This window comes from Monodelphis domestica, chromosome 4 (assembly GCF_027887165.1).
Source record: "Monodelphis domestica isolate mMonDom1 chromosome 4, mMonDom1.pri, whole genome shotgun sequence".
NCBI lineage: Eukaryota > Metazoa > Chordata > Mammalia > Didelphimorphia > Didelphidae > Monodelphis > Monodelphis domestica.
In genome coordinates this window covers 99,157,851-99,181,593 of record NC_077230.1, presented here as the reverse complement: position 1 = coordinate 99,181,593, position 23,743 = coordinate 99,157,851, and the positions used below count along the sequence as shown (strand labels likewise).

Genomic DNA, 23,743 nt, shown 5'->3' with positions numbered 1-23,743 from the left:
CTCATCTTCAGGATGCAATTCAAGCATTATCATCTACACTTACTCTTTCTTAATTGCCTCAACTGTTAGTGGCTTCCCTCTCAAACTTCTTTGAATTTAACTATTTGTTCTTTTTAATGTTTATCCTTATCTGCCCCATTAGAATGTAAGCTCCTTGAGGAAACTGCACTGTTTTTGCATCCCCATAATGACTAAGTGTTGTGGGTGCAGCTGGATGGCTCAGTGAATTGAGAGCCAAACCTAGAGATGGGAGGTCCTGTGTTCAAATGTGGCCATAAAACCTTCCTGTGTGACCCTAGGCAAGTCACTGAATCCCCCATTATCTAGCCCTTATGCCACTTTTCTGTCTTGCAACCAATTCACAGTATATATTCTAAGATTGAAGGTAAGGATTTGAGTTTTTTTTAATTGCATAAATGGTACACTTTTAAACAATTCGTAGTCCTACAATATTGATTCAATTCCTATCATTTTTTAGTGAAATACTCCATTACAATCAACCTCATTCAATGGGCCCTGAAAACTTTGGCTCTTTCCTACCTCATTAATACAGTATCTTCCTGAAGACACTATTGGAGCAGGTTATTTAGTTCAATCATTAAAAAGTGAGCTGGACACTACCCCACCCCCACAACGAATGGACTTCTTTGAAATATAGGTAATTTGTAATTCTTAAGAACAAGGAACTGAAGATGACTTATGAAGTAACTCTTCCCCCAGTATAGTGACTGAAAGTGATGGACTTATGGGTGGGAGCCATGGATTAAAAGCCCAGTTCCAACACTTACTGGATGAATGAGCATGGGCAAGGCACTTAGCCTGGGCCTCAATTTCTGAGCTTGCAACATGAAGAAAATAGTACTTTCAAGATTGTAAAAAAAAAATCATGTGTATTATGAATGGATATGGCAATATATAGGGCATCTCAACATTCAATGTAGTTTAAGCTTCTTTTAGGTCTATTCAAATTTAAAACTGCACTTTCTTTTGGGAAACCCTATGTTTTCACCTAGAATAATAGCATCTTAAAATTTAATCCTACTTGAATTAATTTTAAGGATGGCTAGGAGAAAAGTCAACGATTCAACTAAAAAGTTCACTCACAATAGCTCTTCTTGAGTGAATTATTTGTAAAGTATGTCATTTATGCTAATTAAATTACAGTAATGATCTGTTTCTTCTTTTTTAATATTAGTTTTGAGAGAGGAGAGTGTTTCTAGGAACTCTTCTGTCCAGTTTTTGGATTGGGGTTATATTGTGACTGGGTGTGTGTTTACATTTGGGTTTATTGCACATTTTAAACAAACACACAAAGTTAAATAAAAACCCAAAGTTCCCAAGAGCAAGACACCAATATGTAAATCAGCAACAAGTTTTTTTCTTCACATATATGAAAAATTATACTGCTTTCCCATCAGGGATTATTTTCAGCAAACTGAGTATGCATTTATGAATAATCCATCATTAATTATGATAGATTTAATGTAAAACAACTCTAAAGTTGCATCTCACAACTAAAGATGGTAAGGTATTTTCATGTTCAATGTTGGAGGGGCTACAGGAAGAGTCATACTGATATATGAATTATCCTAAATGTTCAGGAAAACAATTTTAATATATATGCAAAGTGACTAAAGTAGCAATACCCTATTGAGCCAGTAATTCCTACAAATGAAGTTGAAGACAGAAAGTTCTCAAGTAGGCCAAAATAAATCCACATTTGTTTTTATGGTTGCAAAAACACCAGGAACAAGGAGGATGCCTATCAATTTTGGAGTGATTGAACAAATTATAACATAGGAATGTAACAGAATATTATTAGGTTATACAATGATAAATACAAAATGTTAAGAAGACTCAGAGATCTTATATGGTGTGAAGAACCAAGAGAATACTATTCAAAGTGACCACAGTAATGAAAAAAATAACAAGACATCAGAATTCAGATTAATATGTTTGGTTTTGATTGCCAAGGACTAGTGAAACACTTTATTTTCCCTTCAACTTTTATTGCTATTTTTTACATCATCTTCAATTCTGACATTGCTCTTCACTATTCCCTACTCAAGAGAGCCATCCCTTGTAACAAAGAATTAAAAAGAACTTCAGAAAAACTATGGCATTCATTGAGTTTTACAGTATATGCAATGTTTTACTCACAGCTTTTCACTTCTGCAAAGGAGGTGCATTTTTTCCCATGATGAAATTTAGATATAATTAAAGTGTTGGGGGTTTTTTAAATCTACAATGCTGGTGAACCATTTATTTTATTTTCCTAGCTCTGCTTATTTATCTTGAAATCAGTTAAAGTCTATGATGCTCTGAATTCTTCAGATTCATCTTTTTCATGGCTCAATAATATTTATACTTTGTTCTTCTTAGTGGAAAGATTGAGAATCAATATAGAATGCTGCATACACTTTCAGACATGGTCAATGTATTGGCTTGTTTTACTTAACTTGCTTTGTTACAAGAGAAAAGTATTTATTAGGGAAGAGAGGATTACTAGGAAGTGACAATGATATAAAAGAAGCAGAGGACTGAAATACAAAAAACTGCAGATGTATCTCTCAGGTGTGTTAAATTTAAATGAAAATATTTTAGCACACTGGAATAAATTAAATTGTGGTTCACTTTGGCACGATTTTTATCCTCAAAGAACATAATATGAGGAAATATGGCCATCACTAACTTCTATAAGGCATTTTAGACAATAGCAATAATAATGATCTAGTGATGTCAAAAAATACATGCTCATTTTGATACTTATTTCTCAGCTGCTTTCTTGAGATCCCATTCTTTTAACATTAACACAATGAAATACATAGAATTGAGGCATGATGATCTCAAGTAGGAACATTAATCTCTTATTATTCAAAAACAGCATTTCCACAATGAAGGTAAATTCCACCTACACAGAATATTTTTAATAGTAATCATTTAAAGAATAAAAAAAATGTCAAGTTTATTTGAATCTACTGGAGCTATTGCTTCTCCTTTTTCAGTGTTAAGGATCTGTAGAGTGTCTATTCTAATCCCTTCATTTTACATATGAAGGAACTATGGCCCATTTTGATAGGTATTTCTATAAATCTGCAGGAATATTCACTGGTGTGCCTTATGATCTACTCATATTCCTGGTAAGTACAGTTTGTAAAAATAGTAAGCATATATCACATTTATTACTATTAAACTTCTCTAACAACAACTTTTATAAACAAATTATCATTGAGTTAGATCAGTAAATTAACTAAGCTACAAAAGCAGAAGAAGAAGAATGCTGATCATCTTAACAGCACTGCCTTCATAACATCTGGAAAGATCTATCATTTTATGGTAGATTAGCAAAGTTTTTGAAGCCAGGACTGCCACCCAGTGGCAACACTAGAGTAATAAATAACTTGAAGACAAAAGCATATTTAAGATAATTATGTTTTTCAAAACTGAATTAAATTTAGAGTTTAATTTTTAAAAGTTCTTTTGGTTCATTAAGTGTATGTATAGATAACATGTAAAGAGAAAAAAAGATAAACATTTCACATACTTAAGGAATACTAAAGAATTCTTTTTTAAAAACCATAAGAACCATCCTAACCTTAAAACTCCACAAAATATTGGTCACTTTTCAGATTTTTACTGATTTCCCACCATTTACTGAGTGAAGTAGCTTTTATAAACACCTGAAATTAGTTTTTGATGAGCATTTTCACCCAGCTGTCTAGCATAAATCTTCAGGTTTTAATTTCTGAGTAAACAGAACACTCAACAAAGGTATAACTACAAAGTAATGATACCATTTTTCCCACGAGGCATACAGAATCAACCTAATTACTATAGTCAAAGCCTCATATTTCCAATAGAAACCAATGTTTTGGTCAGGGGAAAAAACCCTTCCAATTAAGAGCAGCTACAAAAATAGACTTTGAAATAAAATCCATAACTACATGAATAAGTTCTGTTTCTCCTGACTAGTTCACAAATTCTTCAAAGTAAGGCATATTTGGGAACAAAACACTAGGTTTAGTGTTCAGATCAACAAGTTCTAACTCTTTCCTATAAAAACTAGAAAGCAGAGAGTAGGACATAATTATTTTTTAAACAAGTATGTCTGACCATTGTTGATGTTGCCTAGGAAAATAGTCAAGTATCTTACTGTTTATTCTTTTCCCCAAAACTTTGTCATATCTTATTTTTTGTTGGCACAGAATACACCCTGAAGTGATCCCCTTTGGAAAAATTACTGTCTAGAGTTCATTTTTCATCTTAAAAGCTAAATGTATCGCACAGAGATTGCTTTGTTTTCACACAAGTAACAGATGGAGAATAATCAGAAAAGGCCAATTCAGTTCTTTTAGGGTGTTTCCCCTGCCCCTTCAATAACTGTAAATTAAAATTACCCAAAATTTCTTCCAACATTCAAGTTTTACATGAAACACAAGCAATGAATGATTTTTTTTTAAATGGCAGACAACCTTATTTGGTATTTACAATGGCTTAGGAGAAAAATGGTATCTAGAAACCATCTTTAATATTTTTCAGTTATTATTGCTGGTCAGCCTACACAGGAAAGATTACTATTTTCAGGGAAATTTATTTTAGAATATTTCATACTAGGGGAAAAATATTTTTATACTTCAAGAGACAGTGTGACAAAAACAAATGCCTAATAGGGTAGCCCTGCTAGAAGAAGAAAGGATGAGTAATTTAGAATATCTATAATTTAAAGATATTTGTCCTTCACTAAACTGATATCTAAAAATATAAAACATTACTAGAAACGAGAAAAAGGAAAAGTGACAATAAAGCTGGAAATCAAAGATGGAAGCAATTGCTTTACAAAGTTTTTTTTTACATAAAATGGCATATATGTATGTGCATGTGCTATGTTATAATAAAAATACATATGTATTATAGTCAATTTCATATGGAGTTAAAAACATCAATTTCCAATCTTGATTGGACCAACATCTTCATAGTCTTCAATTACATTTCTAATTTGAAATTTGTGGCAGTTATTCTGGTCATCTTTCTATCATGATAAATGCTTGATGAGATATAATTTTTCTCCTTGTTCACTTGTAAAAATTGGTGCCTTTTTATAATGTTCTACAAGTTCTTCCATGGTGCTGAATTTACGCTGTCCAATGCAGTAAACAGTGTCTTTCAACTGGACTTTAAAATGCTTGTTCTTCCCTTGTGCTTTCAAAGATACTGAGAAATCATTTGGCTAAAAGAAAACAAATATATATATTTAAAACATACAAAATCATTTTTACTAAAAATTTGAAGATGTGCTTTTCAATTTTAATATAGATTATACCTATAATAATAAATTCCCAGATATAACATGTGATCCTGGCCCAAACAAGTTACTTGATAAACACATGGAACCTCCATGCTTCATCCACCTATTTAACAAAAAACCCTTAGTTAGAAAATCTGAATAACCCACACTTGTCCTAAAAGGAACAAGGAACATGATATGGAAATTTTCAACAACCATCTAAAAAGAGTCCAGAGCAGAGACCTTATTCAAGGCTTCAAGGTTACCCAACAGGAAATGGTGATATATTCAGAAACTTCTGTTAAATTTTTTGGCCTTGCAAAAATGTCCATTTAAACAAAAGGAAAAGCCTACTCATTTGCTCTCAAAACTACCACCCTTGTGTCCCATAGTCATCCAGAAATCCTTTCAAGTAAGTTATCTTTGACCTTAGAAAAGACAGCTAGTTGCACAGTGACCCACACTCCCCCACATATACTCCCCATCACTATCCTGTCCTTTTCTCCGGACTCCCACTCCTGTGGTCAGTTAGTAAGCTGTCCTGAGCTGATGGCACCACAAGGCATTGCCTAGCTCAAGGTACCATCTAATCTACTACCTCTCTCTATCAAAACCACAACCAGGCAGATTTTACACATATTTAGCTACCCACATCATTAGGTTAATTATACTTTTTTTTACATATACATGTATTGATAGATATAGATCAACTTCCTCTTATAATTCTCATATGTCAAGAAAATGATTCCCCTTAATTCCTTTTGAGGTTAACAAAATTATAATCATGGTTGCTGAACACAATTGTTCATGACACATTTGTATAAGAAATAATAAGAAAAAAAGATTAGCAGCTAACATCCATACAGTATTCTAAAGGTCTGTTTAATATGTTAGCTCAATTGATCCTCAACAACTCTGGGAGGTAGGGGATACTTATTTTATGGATGAGGAAACTGAAGTTAGAAAGTACAACGACTTGTCTAAGGTCACAGGTAAAGCAGAATTTGAACTAAAAAGTCTTCCTGACTATCTAGTAATCTATTTCATTAGCCACCAAGCTGCCTCACCAGGAAAAGAAAAGCAACTAAGTCCTGAAATTAAATTTATGTGATCAGTCTCTTATGATCCCTGAAAAAGTCCAAAAACACTTCTTAGAACCTTACCAAGGCTCTGTCTACTATCATATCCTCTAAGAGGCAGTAAGGCATAATACACAGGTAGCAAGTCAGGAGGAACTGGGTTCTAATCACATCTTAAAATTATTTTGTGGCCTTTGGCAAGAAACAGTCTCTCTCAGCCTCAGTTTTCTCATTTGTAAAGTGTACACAATAATAACTGTAGTGACTTCACAGGGCTGTTGTGAAGAACAAGTGAAATATTACATGCAAAACACTTGTAAACTTGAAAGTATTATGACAATGTCAGGGCTTGTTTTTCTTAACCATTTTAATTTATTTTAGCTTTTTGGTATTATTTCATGATTAGTAGTGAAACAGAATTGTTTTTCTTTCTTTTAAAGTAAAAATTACTAACTCTATAAACATCATAAGATAAATACAATTACACTGGGAAATAATCACTTTTAATACAGATTGTACAATTGATATTATTTCTGTCCTGTGTTGTTTTTGGGGGGGTGGGGGATACTTAGGAAGATTTCTCTGTATTCTTACAGGAAAATATTTGAATATTTAATTCTTTCATGGAATTAAAAGGCAACTTCCCTCCCCAACCCCCACTTAATATATGTTTTATTTTTCATTTTCCAAAACCAGGATCAATTCTGATTTGGTTAATTTATAATTTTCTTAATTCCTCTTATGCAAAAGAGAGTATTTCAAAATGCAAGACTAAATAATCTAATAAAGAAGTAATATCAAATTAAAAGATTTCTTTATGGTTTTTAGTTCTAAGGAAAACCCAGAACCTGATTGTGATTTATCAATGAAAAATAACTTACTGAAGATTCACTATCCCGAATGAGGAAGTCCCCTTCATTCCCTCTTTCATTCAATGCCATTTCTGCTTGATGTCTAGTGACTTTCCCATAATACCATGGGTTGCCAGCAAATCTGCCGGTGACTGATGGCCCAATGTAATCACACTGTGGGGGTGATGGTTCCAATCCTGAGGTTATTTGGCTGTTCTGCATGACAGTAACGTAGTTCTTTGGCACTAGGCCCACCTGCCCATTAATCTTCCGACATTTCCACCACTCAGGGTCATTTTCAGGTTTTTCAATAACATCCATTATTTCGCCTTTCTCAAAATTTAGCTCTTCATCATTAGAGGAGCTGAATGGGTAGAGAGCTTGTACCACATGTAACACTTGTCCACTGTTTAAATTGTTCACAACTGCTGCTAATTTCTCTGATAAGGAGCCCATATGGTCACCCAAAGGACTGTCACTTTCTTCAGTCACATAGTTTGAAGGAAACCATCCAACCTGTCCATTATAGCTCCCCCGCCACCAACCATCACTGCATTTCTCCATGACAACCACCTTTGTCCCTTTTGTCAAAGATAATTCATCCTCTCTCTCTGCCATGTAATTAAATTTCACATAAGCAGGCATGTTGAGGTCATAGAGCCGTTCTCCAGGGTCAACAAAACTATCATCAGCAGGAGATGCAGAATCTGGCACACTGTGTTTCCTTTTCACTTTTCCAATACCTATTTATAGTAAAGATAGAGATGAAAAAAAGAAAAATAAAACAATAATTACCAAAAAGTTATCATCTGATCATTGTTCATAAAATCCTAATGCAGCCTTTAAACTCAAACTCTATATAACTCAAATTGTTTCAAATTTTAATGAGGTGGATTTTTTTGGAAATGAGCACACAAATATTTTCTTACTAGTGACTAGTGGACTTAATTCGTATTATCCATATGGCATAATTTACCTTACCTAGAACACCCACTCTTTCACTGTTCACAGGAACTCAAAGAATACATGGTAGCTACATAGAGAGGAATGTGGAGAGACATAAGAGAGTGGATAGAGAGCAAGGGCTACAGTGAGGAAGAATTAAGTTCAAATCTGGCCTCATACTCTTACTAGTTGTGTAATCCTGGGCAAGTCACTTGACTTTTGTTTGCCTCATCCCCCCCCCCCCCCAACTCTTTGTTAGGGGATAATAACAGCACCTACCTCCCAGGGTTGTTGTGAGGCTCAAATAAGAACTGCCTGGCACCTAGTAACACTATATAAATGTTAGCAATTATTATAATTATTTTTAATAACTACATGATACACAGTGTCCTGGATTTTAATATATTTTCTTTTTAAAAAGCCTTTCCTACTTTTTATAACTATACATACAGATATGAAAAGAGTAGGTAAAAACCTAAACCTATCAATACACAAGCCAAATAGTTGCAGCCCTCATGGGGGGAAAAATCCCTAAAAAGTAGATGTCCACTAATTGAAGGAATAGCCAAACAAATTATGAAATGTAAACACAATTAAAATATTATTATACTGTGAGAAATTACTAATATGAAGAACTTAAAGAAACCCAGGAAGGTTTGTATGCAGAACAAAATAAGCAGAAGTAGGAGAACAATTTACACAATAACTACAACAATGTAAAGGGAAACACTTCAAAACTTTAGTCAATTCAGTGACCAATCATGACTGATGGAATATGATTCTTGTCTCTTGACAAAGAAGTGATGGACTACAAATGTGGAATGAGTTGTACATTTTTAGGTACAGTCAATGTGCTGAATTGCTTTGCTAATTAATAATATTTAAGTGTTACAAGAAAGAAAGGAAAGGACATAAGCATCTGTATAATGCTAGGCACTTTGCTAACTATTTTATAAATATTATCTCATTTAGAAGGTAGTGTATTGTCATCTCCATTTTACACCTGAGGAAACAGGCAAACAAAGGTTAAATGACTTATCCAAAGTCACACAGTTAGTGTTTTGGTCCTACTTGAACTCATATCTTCATAACACCAGGCTCAGTGTCCTATCCATTAAATCATTTATCTATCTCAAAGAAGGATTCTAATGCCACTGCAGGGGGAGTGGGGGTGGGGCACCACCACACCATATAAAAAGAAAACAAAGACTTTAATTTATTAGAAAATTGTCACAAATCAGAAACTCAAAGTAAAATATGTTACCTACAAAAGTAATCTTCAATCAGTATCATTTTCTGTATTTCAAAAATCCTAAAGAAATCATCTCTAAACCCAAATGAGCATATTAAATTAAAAGGAAAAACTACACTAGCAAAGTCAACTAAACTCTCAGTGAAGAAAGTAATAGCAGTTTATTTTTCCTTAAAAATGGAAAAATAGATGAGCAATCTTTTGGTATTAATCACTTCAACTTTCATACTTCGGAATCAGAAACCTACAGGATGCCTTGTTTATATACAGAAGTGTGGATCACTGGCCAGTGATTGTGGTTCCCCACAGCTACATCAGATCTTTTAAAGTTGACCATCTCATTGAATTGCTATCAAATGACAGAATAATTAAATGTTATACAAATGTAAAGTATTTCTACTCATTGCCTTTTGATCCAAATCTGGGACTAGCAGAGAAACTGGGAGGGCTTGAAGAAGACTAAGAAATATTAAAGGGAAAACAAAAAAGATTCCTTCAATTTAAAACTGAGTAGTTAAAGCATGTTACCATACCATAAGTAAACAAACACTCTCATCATACACTTGGTTCCCACAGAAATAAAGATCCCTACTCCAAATCTAGCAATTTTCTTTCACCCTCTTCCCAACCACAGTTGAATATCATCTTTTCAACTTTAATCAGTACTTAGTGTTGGCCTACTCTTAATCAAACATTTATTTCTCAAACTTTATGTCCTATTTTTTGCCATTTGTTTTGTCAGCAAACTCCACTTATAATTCTTGCTTGTGTTAAGTCCACTAAGAAAGCCTCCATAAAGAATGTTAGTAAAAAGTGTATTGTTTGGAAATGATTGTTAGGGTTTTTGGGTTTTTTTTGTCTTGTCTTACTAGTACTTTGCATAATACAGCACACAGTGGGAAGGGGAGGGAGGGAGGAGGTAGAGAGGGAGAGAGGGAGAGAGGGAGAGAGGGAGAGGGGGAGAGGGGGAGAGGGGGAGAGGGGGAGAGAGGGAGAGAGGGAAAGAGAGGGAGAGAGAGGGAGAGAGAGGGAGAGAGAGGGAGGGAGAGAGAGAGAGAGAGAGAGAGAGAGAGAGAGAGAGAGAGAGAGAGAGAGAGAGAGAGAGAGAGAGAGAGAGAGAGAGAGAGAGAGAGAGAGAGAGAATATTTCCAAAAAAAGAAAATGATTCCTAAAATATATGAATAACATGAAATATGTGGATAACATGTGAAATGAAGGAAATGTATCCACCCTAAAGGCAAATCATTTGTTATGATTTGGTCAAAAAAAGGTCACAGAGATAGAGATAGATATCTGCCGTCCCACTGGTCTTGGAACCAGAAATGATGGGGTGCAGAAGTTCATAATGCTTGCAGTTTTTCTATGATCTCTGGGCATACAGAGTATCTTTCTCCTTTGATTTTCTCTTCATTCAGAATTTTTACCTAGCTGCTAACTTTTCATGGCATCTCTTAAAGCTAAAGGGGATCTAAAACAAGGGTTTTTAATCTGGTATCTTTGAACTTATTTAAAAATATATTTTTTAATCACTGACTTTCAATATAATTATCTTCCTTTGCAATTGGGTATATTTTATTTTATGCCCTTAAAAGCATTTTTCTGAGAAACAGTTACAAACTTCATCAGAAGGCTAAAGGAATCCAAAATACAAAAAAAAAAGTTTAAGGACTTCTGCTCTCAAGGGCACTGAGCCCAACTCTTGATCAGTGCAAAACATCTCTGCTAAAATATCCCTAGATTCCCTCAAGGCTAAGATCAAGTTTCATATCCTACAGGAGAACTTCCACTTCTATATAGTCCTCCAGGTACTAGAGTCCTTCTTCTAAAATGACTAAATGACTATCTCTTTTGAATATATTTTGAATTTTATTTAATTTTCTGTGTATGTGTTTTCCTACTAAACAATATAAGTTCCTGGGTTGGGCTTTTTTGTCTTACTAGCACTTTGCATAATACAACATACAGCCTGGCATATAGAAAGCATTAAATGAATAAATGAAGTAAATAAATTAATCACCCACAAGTGGTCATCCAGAAAGAGCTATAGTAATTACTAGATAAGCTCTAAGTGTTAAAAGCTACAATCTGCCCTCCCTGTAACTTCTACCCTTGATTCCTGTCCTGTTCTCTAGGACTACACTGAGTAAGCCTACCTATTCCTTCTTCCACATCTTCAAATATCTAAGTAAATCTCTTCTCTCATGTTTCCTAAGCCATTCCTCAAATAATGAAAGCTGTTTTTATAGCACTTTAAAGTTTGCAAATCATTTCCCAAACTTTGTCTCATTCAAACTTCGTGAGTTCTATATTATTATTATTATTATTATTAAATTATTGTTATCTCCATTTCAGAGAGAAAAATGGATTTTGCCCTTGATCAGAAAGATAGTGAAAACTGAAGGTGAGACACAAACCCTTTTCCCTTCTTCCTCCCTTAATTAGATTCTGAGAGTCAATAGAAAGTGCATGGGTAATGTTTTCTCTGTTTTCTCAAGTATCTCTAGCATAAGGGAATCCTAATTATCACCACTGGTTTTACAGAAAAATAGAACAAATGTATATGCAGACCAAATCAGACAAAAACTCTATTTTAAAACCCCATGGAGGACATAAACATTAAATTTGCCTTTTATGTCAATAAATCTAAAGTATCATTTTATTACATGTCAAAAATGATCCTACCCATATGTGATTTTCTTTCCCATATTTAAGTTGGTAACCAATTGTTTTTAGCAACTTTTCTAAAAGTACTCACAGAAAAATATCAACCTCTATTGCTTATAAAGATTGTAATGGAATTGATTTTAAATGTTTCTAACTGATATTTATCTTATGCTAATCTGTATCTTTTTCTTCCTCCAAAGTATAATAAAAAGTTATTGCTAAAATAATTCAAAATTCAAGTTCCTGGATATGAGTTTGTTTGAATAAAACGTATTCATTTCTGTAGTTTATCAAAGTTTATATTCTACTTTAAGTGCTGACTTTTAACAGAAAATTAGCATATTCTAACTAAATTTAGAGCTTTTATACAATATATATTTTCATCTGTCAATATTCTAAGGTACTTTAAGTAATCAATCTAATTTAATCTGACAGAATATTCCACATATAACAAAAAAATGAAAAACATCAGCTTTCCATGGAAAACAACTTTAAGGGAGAAAATCTAACTCAAAGAAACACAAATACTGAAGTAGATTTAAGGAACCAATAAATAGCTAAACTTACTGAAAAAGTCCTTAATGAGATTCAACCAATCCATTTTGTTCAAAATCCTGTGTCTCTTTCTTTCAGCTTGTCATACAGCTCAGGATAATTCTCAATGAGCTTCCTGGTCTGTTCCTCAACACTGAAACTCCCCACACCCAATCCATGTGACTTGGCCCATACCCAAACAATAAAAGTTTTTCTGAGGCTTCTCCCATTCCGAAACTTTTGATCTTCACAAGAACTTGTTAAACAAGTATGTCATGTTTGCCACAGAAAATACTGTAACTTTCAAATGCAAAAAATTTTTTAAAGCTAGCCAAAGCATTTGATATTTACTGAGATGATTTTTTTCCCTTGATAGTAATAAGTCCTATCTCCATCATTTTGGGTATTTTCCTTTTTTTCTTCTGTTTAGTTCTTAGTAACCAGTATAATCAGAACCAGCCTGGTCCATTAATTACTTTGGGGAATTTCCAAGGTAACAAGTGGCTGGGTGCAAAAGTTTAAAGTACAGGGAAATGGTTAGCTGGATAAAAATCGCCAGATTATTATCATCATTCCAACTATATGAACAAGCCACTTAAAAATAGATTTCATAAGAGTTTAACTTTAAGTTCCCTTAAAAAAGGCAGCACCATACAAGTGAAAAGAAATAAATCATATGCAAGTTAGATATGGCTTAAACAGATGACTAAAAACATTATCAATACTGTGAAGAAAATAGTAAGGTTTTTCATGCACGAATAAATCATTTTTAAAGGTAATTTGGTTTCTGAGAAACTATTAACAAGCAGTAAAATCAGAGTTTCCCCCCTCTTTCTTTATAACACTAATTTTTAAAATGGCATTTGCCAAATGTCAGACTGATTTTTACCTAATTTTCCTAATAACTTTTCTGGAAACTTTGAGAAAACTGGGCTGTTGTATATATCCTTGACCCTTTTTGTATATTTACTAATAACACTGATATCCTTGGCTGATGAAATGAATTTACTTGCTCTTTCCAAGTCCATAAATCAGCATGGATACAATATCAGAAATCATTAGTTCTGATTCTAACTTTATCAGTGACTGCAGACAAATAACCTAAACCTCTAACTAAGAACAATGTTCTTTTATTAATCATATTTTGAAGTTACAAGGGAAGTTACTTCAAGGGAAGTTACTTCAAATGTATCACCTAAGATCAATGATTTTCTGGCTAATATTTTATATGTAAAATCAATCAGAAATGTTGCTCATTTCATGTGTGGAAATTATTTGTCCTTTGTGCTGTAACTCCTTTTAAAACTGTGCTGAATCTTGTTACTGTTATGAACTTCTTACAACTGTATATTCAAAAGCATTAGTTTTTACTTTTATTATTCATAATAATAAAATTAAGAGGACAACCTCTTCATGACAGTGCATGAGAAATAATAAAAATTTAAATTTAAAACAATTAATGATAAAAGTATTTTCTTCAAGCTAATTATTAAAACTACCAAATTATCTTTCCAAGTAGAAATTTTTCAGCATTCTTTTCTACATATGTCCAAAGCACAATGTTAGGTAATGGCATGTTTTCCTGAATACCAACAATGAAATCCAGTCCCTCCCCAACTCCTTTCCTGTCAGCCAAGAGGGAAAGGACAAAGAACAGAGGTCAGTCCTCACCCCTCCACATTTCCTTCCTCTTGGCTTAGCCAAGGGAAGAGTAAAGCAAGGACTTCTCTGTTTTCTTGCACTAACAAAGAAATCCAGGGGAAAAAAGGATTCCGAGAAGGAAAAGAACAGCAGGACAAATGAGGGAGGAATTGTTAAAGGCTGATGATTTGTGGTTGGCTATATATGATTCCACAATTAAAACTATAGGAGAAAAAAGAAGTAATTATTTTTTAAACTAGAGATTCATAACTAGAAAACTAATACGTTAAATACAGAGCCAATAGCTGTTATATGTTAAACGTAATAACTTGTCTGCCTTTAAAATTGAAATGAGATATCATCTGTTTGGGGTCTAATTAGGTTAATAGGGCCTATACTTGCAGTCCTTTGACCTCATTCTGGCTATACTCCCTATCTACAAGCCTAAGATTGCCCTTAATGAGCTAGCTGTAAAGAATAGGGCAAAGAGCAAACACCACAGTACACCAGTGGCAAACCTTTTAGAGCCTGAGTGCCCAAACTGCACCCTTAAGTTGTCTATGAGCCCCCCACCTTGCCCCAGACAGGGGAGGAAGGAAGTGCTGGCACTGAGCAGCTGGGCATGTGAGAAATGTCCTCAGGCAAGGTAGAAAGGGGAAACAGAGAAGCTCCCCCCCAACATGCAGAGGTATGCATGTCATGTGTTTGCCAACATGGCCACAGGGTAACAGCACTAAAAGTCATAAAGTCAAAGGTCATCCAGTCTTCATTTTATGAATGGAGAAACTGAGGCCCAGGGAGATGAAGTGAATTGGCTGGTGTGGCATTAAGTAGTAGGGATCAGAAAGAAGCAGGATGTGAGTCCAGCTTCTCTGACTCCAGAGTGATCTTTCAACTGTACCATATAGCTCTCCTATATCCTAGAATTAGCCCACTATCTTGATCATTAGAGTCATTTTTACTGACTTTAACATCACAGATTCTAGAAACAGCTTGTTCAAAACTATAAGGGGCAAGTAGGTGGTTTAGTGGATTAAGAACCAAGAAGTCCTGGGTTCAAATCTGACCTTAGGCACTTCCTAGCAGTGTGACCCTGGGCAAGTCACTTAACCCCCACTGCTGAGCCCTTATCACTCCCCTGCCTTGGAACCAATATACAGTATTAACTCTAAGACAAAAGGTAAGAGTTAAAAACAACAAAAACCCTACAATAAACTATACAGAGGGGTATAGAATGGCAGCCAGATGTCTTTGAATTTGAAATGCTGTCTACCTGAATCTATATTATTTGACAAACTCTCTCCAACACTACTGACTCTTGAGCCCACTGGCCCTGCTTGATTAATCTGGTTCCATTAACACATTCATGCTCTAGCAAGATACCACGTGAGCTAAATATTTGAATCAATTTCAACAAACATTTATTAGCCACCTACAAGCACTTCCCTAGGTGGCATACTAGATGGAGTGCCAGGCCTGGAATCAGAAGACTTGAGTTCAAATTTGACTTCAGATTCTTATTAGCTGAGTGAGCCCAAGCAAGTCATTTAATCCTTTTTGCCTTAGTTTTCTCATCTGTAAAATGAACTGGAGATGGAAATAGCAAACAACTGCAGTATCTTTACCAAGAAAACCCCAAGGTATCATGAAAAATAAGATATGACTGAACAATGACTATATAATGAAAGCCTTTTGTCAAAACTGAACAATACTTACCTAAAGTATCCTTTAGATTTTTCACAATAGAAGCTTTCCTAGCACTGTTTTTCCTTTCAACATAGTTAGAAGGCACAAAACCAGTTCTGTTCATAGAATTTCGAACTCTCCACCAGGACTTGGAATCATCCAGTAGCCAAAGTCTTTCATTCTTCTTGATATCCAGCTCCTGCTCTTGCTGGGCCACATAATCAAATTTGGCTACCACCACCACCTCTTCTGCCATTTTCGAGTAACTCTGGTACTGTAAATATAAAAGGCATGAAATTAAAAATTATTCTTTCTAAAAGACCTTTATCTATAAAGACAAAATGTCAAGAAACAGGGACTGAAAACAGTATTTGGATATATGTTACTCCTTATATTGAGGGTTTGAATTTGGATTTTTCAAGTCCTAGGTTTTTTATCTGTATATTCTTTATATTATTTTGAAATACTTTAAATTTAAAATTTGGTGTGGTATTGGAACATATGAAGAAAGGTATTAACTGTTTTCAAATCATTATCTCTCTCTACTTCAAAACTGCTTTATCCAATTACCAGGTCAAAAACAGAAGCCAAAACAGAATAGTTAGAGGTATCAGGGAGAACAATAAGGGTGTGTGTTGTCTTGGTAGCCAAGGAGATAAAAGCATCCAGAAAGAAGGGGAAGTCAGATATGTCAAATGCTACAGAGAGATCAAGGTCATAAGACTGCAAATTCAGAAATGACAGGGAACTAAAAGAATATTTATTCCAACTCTTTCAGTATATAGATAAACTATGACCTAAAGAGTTATTTAAGTGACCTGTGTAAGATAAGCTGAACTTTGGTTCTCTGAATACATCTCAAATATTCTTTCCACAATATCATAACTGCCTTCCATGAAAGATGAAAATCCAGGACATGAATACACAGTGTTTTTCCTTTTAAATACCTTCAGTCCTGGGGGCAGCAGGATGGCTCAGTGGACTGAGAGCCAGGCCTAGAGATGAGAGGTCCTGGGTTCAAATATGGCCTCAGACACTTCCTAGCTATGTGACCCTGGGCAAGTCACTTAATCCCTATTGCCTAGCCCTTACCACTTCAGCCTTGGAACCAATACACAGTGTATTGATTCTAAGACAGAAGGCAAGGGTTTAAAAAAAATAAAGTGACAGAGAAATAAAATACTAACACAGATGAACAATAATATACAATATAAGTATTGCAGAGAATTAAAACAAAATCATAGTTAAGGACTGAAGGTGTTTATTTTAAACCCTTACCTTCCGTCTTAGAATCAATACTATGTATTGGTTCCAAGACAGAAGAGTGGTAAGGGCTAGGTAATGGGGGTTAAGGGACTGGCCCAGGGTCAAATAGCTAGGAAGTGTCTGAGGCCATATTTGAACCAAGGAACTCCCATCTCTAGGCCTGGCTCTCAATACACTGAGCCATCCAGCTACCCCCTCCTCTGTCACTTTAAAAACTTTACCAGTGCAGGGACCATGCCTCAAATAAACTTGGTATTTCCTCAGGCCTAGTACAGTACTCTATATACAATGTTGAATAAATAATATGTTGTATCATTTTGTTGATTATATTATATACACTTGTAATTAATTTATCCTACTGTATTATTTTGGAATTTGTACAATCTCTATCTTTTTGTTTAAAATTTAATGATCTTGAATATGTGGAGACAGGTTAGGAGTAGAAAGGAAATGTAAAGTAAATTCTAGAAAAGAATACTTGCAAACAGTACCAGAAGAATAACAAGTAATTAGGGATGAGATGAACAATATGTCTGAATTGAAGTAGTAAAGTCTGTTTGGAAGCAAGGAAGGTCAAAGAGGCTCACTGCTTTTAATAAAGGGTACAAGGTAAAAGAGCCCTTGGGTTTGAAGGCAAGGTCTCTTGGAATGGTTTCAAAGAGAAAATTGTGCCCTGGAAATTAATGCAGTTAATGAAGCCTAAAGCACAGAGCCATATCTTTGGAACCTTCATATGAAATCCTTACAGAGCACACAACACTTAAATTTCACTTTATTGCTATTGCTTCTTCCCTTACTTTGCAAATAATGTGTACAAGAAGAAAAAAAAAATCTCTTCATCCCTTTATCAAGAACTCATGGGTATAAAGCATGACAGTATAGGAATAGTCTTATCAAAATACCATCTCCTCATCTTTAGAAACTTATACTTTTAAGATGAGAAAATATTAAGGCAGACAGTAGTAGAAAAAAACAGATCCAATAGAAGGACACATTAATGTTGTCAAAGATTTTTGTTAAAATAAAAAAATAAGAGTTTTCAATAGGAATGAGTGTTGTAATTTGTCAAAGGCTTTTTCTGCATCTATTGAGATAATCGTTATTTTTGTTAGTTTGCTTGTTAATATGATCAATTATGTGGATGGTTTTCCTAATATTGAAATATCCTTGCATTCCTGGTATAAATCCCACCTGGTCATAATGAACAGCCCTCGTGATCATTTGCTGGAATCTTTCTCCTAGTATTCTATTTAAGATTTTTGTTCAATAAGGAGATTGGTCTATAGTTTTCTTTCTCTGTTTTTGATCTGCCTGGCTTTGGAATCAGTACCATATTTGTGTCATAAAAGGAATTTGGTAGAATTCCTTCTTTGCTTATTCTGTCAAAGAGTTTATATAATATTGGGATTAGTTGTTTTTTGAATGTTTGCTAGAATTCATTTGTGAATCCATCTAGTCCTGGGGATTTTTTGGGGGAGTTCTTTAATGGCTTGTTCAATTTATTTTTCTGCTATGGGGTTATTTAGGTATTCTATTTCTTCTGTTAATCTAGGCAATTTATATTTTTTGTAAATATACATCTGTATCACCTAGATTGTTATACCTATTGTCATATAATTGGGCATAATAGTTTTTAATGATTATCTTAATTTCCACTTCTTTAGAGGTGAGGTTTCCCTTTTCTTCTTGGATACTGTTAATTTGGTTTTCTTCTTTCCTTTTTTTAATTAGATTGACCAGTATTTTGTCTATTTTATTTGTTTTTTCAAAGTACCAGCTTCTAGTCTTATTTATTAAATCCAAAGTTCTTTGCCTTTTAATTTTATTAATTTCTCCTTTAATTTTTAGGATCTCTAATTTAGTTTTCATCTGAGGATTTTAAATTTGTTCCCTTTCTAGTTTTTTTAATTTCCATGCCCAGTTCATTGACTTCTGCCCACCCTAATATGTTAATATATGAACTCAAGGATATAAATTTTCCCCTAAGTACTGCTTTGCCTGGATACCACAGATTTTGAAAGGCCAGCTCATCATTATCATTTTATTCAATGAAATTATTGTTTCTATGATTTATTCTTTAACCAATTTTAGAGAATCATGTAATTTAATTTCCAATTAATTTTTGGTTTACTTCTCCATGTACCCTTAATAATAATTATTTTCATTTCATTGTGATATGAAAAGGTTTCATTTATTATTTCTACTCTTTTGCACTTGTTTGCAATGTTTTTATGCCCTGGTACATGGTCAATCTTTGTGAATGTACCATGTGCTGCTGAAGAGAAAGTGTATTCTTTTTTGTCCCTATTTATTTTTCTCCACATATCTACTATTTTTTTCTAAGATTTCATTCACTTCTCTTACCTCTTTATTATTTTTTTTTTTGGTTTGATTTATCTAGTTCTGATAGAGGAAGGTTCAAGTGCCCCACAAGTATAGTTTTTCTATTTCATCCTTGAGCTCCACTAGTTTCTCCTTTAGAAATATGGATGCTATGCCATTTGGTGCATACATGTTGAGTACTGATATTTCCTCATTGTCTATACAGCCTTTTATCAGGATGTAATCTTCCCTATCTGTTTTGACTACATCTATTTTTACTTTGGCTTTGTCAGATATCATGATTGCGACTCCTGCCTTCTTTTTCTCAGTGAATGCCCAATAGATTTGGCTCCATCCTCTTACTTTTACCATTTGCATTTCTACCTTCCTCATGTGTGTTTCTTATAGACAGCATATGGTAGGATTTTGGTTTCTAATCCACTCTGCTATTTGCTTGCATTTTATGGGTGAGTTCAATCCATTCATATTGAGTTATGATTACCAGCTGTGTATTTCCCAGTATTTTAATTTCTACTCTTAGTCCTGCCCTTTCTTCTTTCACTATTTCCTTCTACACCAATGTTTTGTTTTAAATCAGTCCCCCTAATTCCCACCCTTATTTTACTTCCCTCTCAACCCTCTCCCTTCTTATTCCCCTCTTATTTTCTTCATGGTCTTTTAAAACTACCCCCCCCACTCTCTCCCTCCCTTGTATTGCTTCCCTCCCCACCAGTCTTGTTTGTTACCCTTCTACTTCTCTAGAGGACAAAAATCAATTCTCTGCCCCTATGGATATGATTGTTCTTCCCTCTTTAAGTCAATTTCAACTCACATAAGAATTAAGTATTTCCTATCTCCAACCTCTTTACCCTTCCGGTGTATTGATGTTCTCCCCCCTCCCGCCATGAACTTCTTTGTGACATATAAATTTATCCCATTTTTTTTCTTTTCTCATTTCTCTTAGTATTAACCTCCTTTTTAGCTCTATTTGTGTGTGTGTGTGTGTGTGTGTGTGTGTGTGTGTGTATATATCTTGAGTTCTGTGTTTGGGCATCAAATTTTCTGTTCAGGTCAGGCCTTTCTTTAAGAATACTTGGAAGTATTCTATTTTATTAAATGACCATACTTTTCCCTACAAGAATATAGTCAGTTTTGCTGGGTAATTGATTCTTGGTTATAGACCTAGCTCCCTTGCTTTACAGAATATCATATTCCATGCCTTTTGGTCCTTCAGTGTAGATGAACCAGATCCTGTGTTATCCTAACTGTGGTTTCATGGTATCTGAATAACTTCTTCTTAGCAGCTTGTAATAATTTTTTCCTTGGTCTGATAGTTATTGAATTTGGCTACAACATTCCTGGGTATTGTCAATTGGGGATTAAGTACAGGAGTTGATCTCTGGATTCTTTCAATCTCCACTTTTCCCTCTTGCTCTAGAATGTTGGGGCAGTTTTCTTGGATAATTTCCTGTAGAATGATGTCCAGGATTTTTCTTTTGTCATGATCTTCCAGAAGACCAATGATTCTTAAGTTGTCTTTCCTGGACCTGTTTTCTACATCTTCTGTTTTGTGGATTAGGTGTTTCATATTTTCCTCAATTTTTTTCATTCTTTTGATTTTGTTTTATAGTTTCCTTTTGCCTTATGAAGTCATTTGCTTCTAGTTGTTGGATTCTAGTTTTTAAAGACTGAATTTCATCCCTAATTTTTTGGTCATCCTTCTCCTTCTGGTCTGATTTTCTTTGGAGGTCATGTTTCATTTTCTTTGCTTCACCTCTCATTTCCTCTGCCTCATTTTCAAGCTGATTAATTTTGGCTTTCAAGACACTATTTTAGGATTCCAGATGATTTACTTTTTAAGTTCTTTTTCCAGTTGTCTTCAGCCTCTCTTAATTGTTTTTTGAATTGTATTTTGAGTTCTTCCAAAGCCTGTGTTCAATTTGCTGGAGTTTTTTTTTTTTTGCTTGGTGTTCCTTGATGTTCCTCTGTTTCATTTGCTCTTTGTTCACTGTGCTGGATCTATGAGTTTGGGCTGTTGTCCTAAAGGGGCTTCTTCTCTGTTCTGCTGTTTGATCAGGTAGTCTGATCTTTCCTGGCTGACAACAGAAGCTGAGAAAGAGCCAAGTTTCCTGCTCTGTTGTCAAGGTTGTTGCCTGTAGTTTGTTGTAGCCTTTGCCCTTGAAGCTCAGTCAATGAGGCTTTCAGATCAGTCTGTGAGGGAGGGGTGTTGGAGCTTGAGCCTCCCTGTCCTCTGAAAGCTTCTTATCTGCCCTTATTGAAGAGATTGAGCCAGGGTAGAGTTGATCTGCAAAGCTGACTGTGCCCTGAGGCCCCAAACCCTCCAGAAAAAAAGGGGGGGGGCAAGATGGAGCATTTCGGCTATGACTGGGCTGCCTGCTCTGAGCTTCTCCTCCAGCTGCCTCCATGCTGCCTGTGTTCTAAGCCCTGGGGCTGGCACAGCTTTGTCAACAAGGTTCCAGACTAGTGCCCTTGCCCCGCCCAGAGATTCCAGCCACCACTGGAGGCTCAGCACTGTAGGTGGGGAAGGGGTCCTGAGACCTTCATTCTTCCTTCCCCTTAAACCCATGTGTTCTAGAGTTCAGATTTTTCTAGGGTCATACCTTTTAAGTTGGCTCCAAAAGGAAGGTTCTCTAGCTCTGTCCTGTTGTTAGATTTGGTTTTCAGTCCCCTTGAAGCACTGTGTTTTTGAGCAGTAAGGAAGGGTTTATGGATGTCTGAACTTTTGCTGCCTCTAAGCTGCCATCTTGACTCTGCCTCGGAATTAGCTTTTTCAAAAAAGTGACTAAAATACCCAAAATCTCTGTCCTAGAGATTTCAATGCCTAACATATAAACCCATGAATATATATGACATATGAATTTGTATATATAATACTCCTGAAGGGTGGAATCCAAAGACAAAAAAAGTTCCATATTCAATAAAATATCCATAGCACCATTTTTTGTGGTAGAAAAGAATTGCAAATAAGGTAGCCTATTTCCTAGGAAACATTTGCAGAAACTATAACATGAATGTAAAAGAATATTACTGTGCTATAAAAAACTACAAATACAAAAAAATTAAGAGATATCTGTTGTTGTTTGGTAGTTTTCCAATTATGTTCAACTCTGTGACTTTATTTGGGGTCTTCTTGGCCAACATACTGAAAGAGTTTATTGTTTCCTTCTCCAGCTCATTTTACCAACAGGAAACCCAAAGGTCCCATAATGAAAAATGTTAACTACTTCCAGAAAGACAACTGATGAACCCTGAGCATAGGCTGAAGCATATTGTCTTTCATTCTCTTTATTTTTATTGCTTTTCTTTTCATGGTATGGCTTATATAAAAATACATTTTGCATTAGTTCACATGAATAATGGGTACTCTATTGCTAGCGTTCTCAATAGGTGGAGGAGGAGCTGGAGGGATAGAACTCGGAACTCAAAAAAATATTAAAAATAATTTTTAAAAATCATCTGCTAGCTATGGACTATGTGTTTCCAATTACTATTATGGGTAAAAATCAATATTTCAGAAATTGAGTTGATTTATTTAATGAGTTTTTAAAAGTAAATATCAATTGTCTTATAAATAAGGCCTAATAAGCTATTTCTTTCTTTATATTACATAAGCAAGGAACTGTTTGTTAGAAGCTCTATATCTAATTCTGAGTTCTATTAGATATGGAAAACTAAGGAGAAGGATAAAGAGGACAGCTAAAATTATTCCAGGATTGGAAAGTAGGATTTGGGAAGAAAAGAACTTTTTTGTTTTTGTTTCTTAAAACTTCAGTTAATTAGTCATAAAATTTATTAAAGCATACACATCAAGGCATGTGAGGTATAGGATGAGAACAAAATGAATTACAAAAATGTTTTCTAGCTTCAAATATTTACTCTGGTTGGGAATACACATCATGTTCAAATGAAAAGGGTAAAGAAAGAAACAAGGACTGGATCTCTGACTTCATTGCTATTGGGAACTCCTAGATAAGGAAATTCCCTCTGCCAGTAGAGGGTAACATATTTTCTTCAACTTACCATCTTAGACAGAATTCCAGAGATTGGAGATAGGAATGGAAATTCCCTCTGCCCGTAGAGGGTTACACATTTCAACTTACAATCTTAGAGAGAATTCCAGAGATTGGAGATAGGAATGTAAGATGATTGAAGAGGTAAAGGACTAGGTTGTAAAGGTTGTGGCAATAGGAGGTCACAG

At 34.7% G+C, this 23,743-nt stretch overlaps 1 protein-coding gene and 1 long non-coding RNA gene across 4 annotated transcripts in view; one reads left to right on the top strand and one right to left on the bottom strand.

Moving 5' to 3' along the window:
* LOC130453667 (uncharacterized) overlaps positions 1-23,743 on the top strand; it is a 32,135-nt gene that overhangs the window by 6,635 nt on the left and 1,757 nt on the right. The window contains exon 2 of the long non-coding RNA XR_008911149.1: positions 11,764-11,812. This is a non-coding gene — a long non-coding RNA (uncharacterized LOC130453667). The remainder of the gene's footprint in view (positions 1-11,763; positions 11,813-23,743) is intronic.
* The window catches only part of NCK1 (NCK adaptor protein 1), a 68,288-nt gene continuing 46,254 nt past the window's right edge, over positions 1,710-23,743 (bottom strand). For all 3 annotated transcript variants that reach the window (XM_056793661.1, XM_007493918.3, XM_001365108.5), the window contains 3 exons: positions 15,967-16,210; positions 7,245-7,957; positions 1,710-5,227 (listed from right to left, as the gene is read on the bottom strand). In XM_056793661.1, the coding sequence (XP_056649639.1) occupies positions 5,033-5,227; positions 7,245-7,957; positions 15,967-16,210 (1,152 nt within the window). In that variant the 3' untranslated portion in view covers positions 1,710-5,032. The remainder of the gene's footprint in view (positions 5,228-7,244; positions 7,958-15,966; positions 16,211-23,743) is intronic.